Here is a 5,378-nt window from a genome sequence, read left to right on the forward strand (position 1 = left end):
GAAAAAAGAGAAAAAACTGGAGTTACCCCGTATCTAAATCGCATCCCAATGTATTTGGACTATGATCAATAAATAAAGTGTGTTTATAGACTAAAAAAACAGGCGTGACTAGGGCCGTAAAACCAAACTGCCGACGGTTGATTAGATCAATATAATTAATTAAGTACTCCAGTAAAACCCTTTGCCGCGGTGGATGGCTGAAAAGATCCAACTGTGAGGAAGAGGAGCAGGGCGAGAGGTTCAGGACCTTATTTTGATTGTAAAATTGCTGGAGCAATTGAATTGGATTGATGCTGAACAACCAACAGGCCAACAACCAAGCTTTATGATTATGGATAAGAAACACACGTAAAGAAGCTTTAGCGGTGAAGTATAACAGCACAAAAGTTCTTGCCGTCAAAGAAATCTACCAGGAAAAGCCGTTCTACAACAGGAATTGTGAAATTGCACAAGCATGGTGGAACATTTTAAGGTTTACCAGGAAAACACTAATCTTAAAAACAGTGAAAGCAATGAGGAAAAAAAAGACACTGATCTTAAAAACAGTGAAAGCAATGAGGAAAAAAAAAGAAGGTGAAAGGATCTTGCAACAACCTGCTGCAACACGATGCATATCTACTGACAAAACCTGGCCTGACCAAGATGAATTGCAGTATTCAGCCGATGAACATTACAGGCAATTCAACATCATAAGAGACCAGAAAGCAGAGCATGAGAGTTGCACCCGTATAATAGCAGCCCATGAGACTTCGACTCATCGACCAGCACATACTGTATCACATGCTACTACCAAAAATCAATGACCTAAACTAACGAAGGCACTCACGCCCCTAGAGCAACACAAAGACCAAATTTGGTATCCTTTTGAGGCGCTTGGGAATTGGACTCGGCGGAGAAGGCGACGTAGCACTTGGGCTTGGGGCCGTATCGGAGCAGGACACCCACCGCTCCATCACTGCTAAGCTTGGCCTTCACCGTTGTGTTCGGATCCAGAGAATGAGAGAAACCCGCTGTAAGAGTGCTGTCGTTCGAAGACAGAACACGCTGCACCTTGGCAGCAATGGACGTCGTCTCGTCTAACTTATGATGATAAGTTGCTGTGAGAACGTCGGCATTTTCCCTAGCATTGAAAATTGGTAATGTTAGTATCACTACAATGCAATGATTAATGTACAAGTTGTGCAGAAAAGCCACAAATAACTGACTCACATTGTGAAAGAAGCACCCACATCTCCTTCCGATAAAACCAAACCACAGGTGTACTTAGGAAACCGCAGGAGCTTGGTTTCAAGCGAATCAACCGCACCCAAAGCATCGAGGGACTTTGTGATGACCGAAACATCGGCACCTAAAGCAATGCTTTTCGTGCCAATCACAGCAGAAAACGAAACAATTGGCGATCCCTGAAGCTCAGAACTTCCAGTTATACAAGCACCAAGATGACGATACTGAAGGTCCACCTAAATTAACGAAAAAAACTTGATTATCTACACGGCAGGAAATTACCACCGTTCATACACAGCCACCTAGAGAGAGTCGGTACCTTCGATGAGCTCTGGGAGGAGACGGGAATAGACAGAAGTCCCTTTAAACCAGGCCTCAACACATCATCAAGTGTAAGTTTGATAAGCTGAAGATATAAAAACAAATGAGTTTGACAATCAACCATCTAAGATAGAGACAAGGGGGGGGGGGGGGGGGGGCAACAAAAAGCAACTTGCCTTTGTATCAGATGACAACTCAAATCCCAAAGATGCTTTTCCAATTTGCTCAGAGCCATCAGACAAAAGAACCTACAAGATGAAGTAAACTATAGCAGATTGAAAATTTTATATATGATGACCGACATGCCAGCTCAGTAGTTATCAAGAAAAGACACACCGAATGAACAGCAGACAGTAAACACTTTACGCACCAAAACGAGTCAACAGGCACAAGCAAAATTACTCGGCACAAAAAAGAAGTTGAACAAACGAACTCACAGCGGTGTCAAGCACCTTACAGTCAGATACCATCTTCAGACCTGTGTTATAGTCCTGGTACAGCAAATCTGCAAAGAGGATAGAAACAAATAATATATAAGTAAACAAATGTCTCAAGCCACAACATCAGACAACAGATAATTAATGAAGTCAGAACATACCATACGCCTTTTTGCCGATCTCATGAAAAAAGCAAGCATAGTCTCCATCTGCAGGCTGCTTCTCACCTCCCTCTGAATCCTCCTTGTCTCCCTCTGAATGATGCTTCTCATTTACCTTGGCGGGCACCTGGACAGCACCTCCCTCTGCATCCTCCTTATCTCCCTCTGAACGATGCTTCTCACTACCTCAGCAGGCAACTGGACAGCCACTGCTGGCTTCTGGACAGGCACTGGGGAGAACTCACCATTACCTGTGCATCAACACGTTAGAAGTCGCATTTAAACATACATACAATAGAACAAACTAAGGAGAACAGGTTACCTGTGAAAGGGCAAACGTCTGAACACCCTTTTTCAGCATACTTATCCAAAAGATATGCAGACCATCCACCATGAGATAGTAATTTTACGATCTCAATGTACGTGTTGGCAATCCTGGAAGGAAAGAAAACAGGAGTTTCCACCTTCGAGATAGCATCATTAACTGCTTTCACAGGATCCTAAAGCCAATTACGCATTCTATTAGTATCAACAACATGAAACCATCAACTACAAGATAATATCCAGCATACGACAACAGGATTGTAATGCAGAGTCAGAAACTTAAGCAAACAGACAACAGGATGGAAAAAGCACAGTCAGAAACTTAAGCAAACAGTTTGGACAGTCTACAAATGATAATAAGATTGAAAAGCCCAGTCAGAAATTTAAGCAACCAGGATTACAATCCTCATCAGCAGACAGTAAACATTTTAAGTACAGTCAACAAATGACAACAGGATTGAAAAGTAGTCGGAAACTTAAGCAAACAGCTTGGACAGTCAATAAATGACAACAGGATTGAAAAGCATGATAATATTAATTAAATGCCGGGTCAGAAAATAATCCTCATCATCTGAGAAACCAAGCCAAGCAGACCCAGTTCTTTTTCATTTTATTTTTGGCAGAATTCTAGTTATTACGAGACATTCAACGTCAACAATCCAGGCAAAACGAAAACTGAACATGACCACACTGATTTGACATTGCTAAACCATCCAGGATGCTCTGAGCAGTGTCAGTGCTATTTAATACTATTTGAGCAATCCGAGCCCCGAGCAAAGATTTCATATGTAGTACCAGTTGGAGCGTAATTTAATCGTGGACACAATTTCGTCACTCCTAGCAAGGCGACATCAACCTGAACAAAGAATTTTATAATGTCTAACTCTAAATCCAAGGACGAATCCGCAATATCATCAGGAATATCGTCTACGAAATGCCAATGTGAAGCAGATAACATGAGCCAAAACTTTGCGGGTTTGCAGACTAGTACGTACCAAGGAAGGGACAGCCGGTGGGGCAGCAGAGCCCGCCGGGGGTGCAGAGGCAGGGGCGGCGCCCGTCTTCGCTGGTCTCGCACCAGCCGATGGGGCAGCAGAACCCGCCCGGGGTGCGGCGGAAGGTGTCGGGGGCGTCTTGGCTGCTCTCGCAGCAACCGACGGGGTGGCAGAAGGGGCGGGGCGCGTCCTCAGCGCTCTCGCGGCGCTTCCGCCGGCCCTTGTGGCCGGCACAACGGCAGGCAGCCTGGCGCGCCAGGCGGCCCCAAGAACTCGGCCCACCGCGCCGCCGCCCGACGCCCTGAGTAGCACGATCGATACGGGGACAAGAACGAGGTAAAGAACCTGGGGATCAGGAGGAGACGAAAGCAAGAGCAAGCGAAGAAACCCTCGTTACCCGAGAATGAAGAGCAGCGCGAGCCCGTTGAGCTCGTCGGCGCGGGAGCTCTCGGACCGGTCCAGATCAACCATGTCCTCCGGGTCCATCATGACGCCGGCGGCGGTCGGGGAAGGAAGAAGGGGGCGGCGGTCGGAGGAGGAGGAGGGCTGCGGGTAAGGCGGTGGCCTGAGGGGGAGAGGGCAGGTTGCAAATGCCGGGCGACAGGAACCTTGGCTAGCTTTGTATCCGGTGGCGAGGGAGGCGGGAAGAAGGGGCGAGCGGTTACGCCAACGGATTGCCGAACTAGAAATTCCGGTACGCGATGCCGAGAAATGCAGTCGCCGGAGTGCGTCGGAATTCCACGCGCCCAAGAACCCTAACAGGGCTTAGGCCCAGATGGCATTCGGTTGGGTAGTGAGAGAGCCCAGATTTTCACAATGTAGGCCGTGCGCTGTTCGGGGGTGGACAATTCGAAGGAAAGCAAGTAAAAAGACGTTGGTTTGCTCGATTAAAATCCATTTATTCAGAAAGAAACATATTCGAATGAAGAAGAGCAAATGGCCATGTGTTGGGGAACGCATGCTTGGCCGGAATGCTGTTTGGCAGTGAACAATTCGAACAAAAGCAAAGTAAGGACATGTCGATTTGCTGAATTAAATCGGGGCAAATCCTTTCCTTCACAATGTAGGCCGTGCCGTTGTTTGGGTAGGCAAAAAAATTGGTCCGAAGTCTGTTCAGAAGTGAACGATTCAAAGAAAACCAAGTAAGACCATGTTGATTTGTTCAATAGAATTGGGAGAAAAGGGGCCAAAAGGTTGCAGATCGGAGGAGAATTGCAACTGTTTTGCTAAGAAATTCGAGCAAAATTCTCAACAGGCAATGAAAAAATCGCACCTCACTGGCGGTCGTAGACCGAAATCCGATTCCACCATGGGGCTGCTTGGCTCGTGCTTGAGCGATTCATCGTCTCCCTGACGGTCCAGCCTCCTGAAAGAAAATCAATCAGGCATCAGATCCAAGCGGTCACGAGACAGCTGAATACAAAAGGATAAATCGGCACATCACCGTAGAGCCGGAAGTGGTGCCCTGCATCATCAACGTTGCGCCATGGCCACGGCTGGCTCAGCGTTGCCACGACCGCCAAGGCCACGGCCACGGCTGACTCGCCGTTGCCTCGGACACCGAGACCAAGGCCACGGCGGGCCCAACATCGACGCCATGGCCGTGGAGGATGGGACTTTTGATATGTACTTTGTGAGGTAGGAGGAAGGACCAGGGCAGGATGAGAGAGCTCGACAGGCCATGGCCACGGCCGTGGAGAAGACGAGAGGAAGAAGAAGCTCAGATGCGGGGACAGAGATCAGGTGACATGCACGTTGCATGTCACCGTGTGCCTTGCGGTCCAAATTTAAATTTAAACATTGCAAAAAAATTTAAAAAAATCATGCATGTTCACAACACATATTAAGATAACCCCTAAAAAATTACTATTCACATCTGAGTTTCTCTTTTTTGCTTCTTGATGTATGTTTCGAAT

At 47.0% G+C, this 5,378-nt stretch overlaps 1 protein-coding gene across 6 annotated transcripts; it reads right to left on the minus strand.

Moving 5' to 3' along the window:
* Window positions 1–634: 634 nt before the first annotated feature.
* Window positions 635–5,154, minus strand: LOC123165565 (mitochondrial outer membrane protein porin 1). Of its 6 annotated transcripts, none has more exons than XM_044583233.1 (9): window positions 4,907–5,154; window positions 4,736–4,828; window positions 2,466–2,578; window positions 2,144–2,394; window positions 1,983–2,050; window positions 1,722–1,793; window positions 1,544–1,630; window positions 1,210–1,460; window positions 635–1,120 (listed from the first exon to the last, which is right to left on the minus strand). In XM_044583233.1, exons 5-9 carry the CDS (start codon window positions 2,013–2,015, stop codon window positions 823–825), a joined length of 741 nt encoding a protein of 246 aa, XP_044439168.1. In that variant the 5' UTR covers window positions 2,016–2,050; window positions 2,144–2,394; window positions 2,466–2,578; window positions 4,736–4,828; window positions 4,907–5,154; the 3' UTR covers window positions 635–822. The 6 variants fall into 6 exon arrangements, with proteins under 6 accessions (XP_044439168.1, XP_044439169.1, XP_044439165.1 ...); XM_044583234.1 differs by having other exon boundaries at window positions 635–1,126; window positions 1,998–2,050; window positions 4,907–5,150; XM_044583230.1 differs by having other exon boundaries at window positions 635–1,126; window positions 4,907–5,150.
* Between the last annotated feature and the right edge of the window lie 224 nt (window positions 5,155–5,378).

This window comes from Triticum aestivum, chromosome 7D (assembly GCF_018294505.1).
Source record: "Triticum aestivum cultivar Chinese Spring chromosome 7D, IWGSC CS RefSeq v2.1, whole genome shotgun sequence".
NCBI classification, from domain to species: Eukaryota; Viridiplantae; Streptophyta; class Magnoliopsida; order Poales; family Poaceae; genus Triticum; species Triticum aestivum.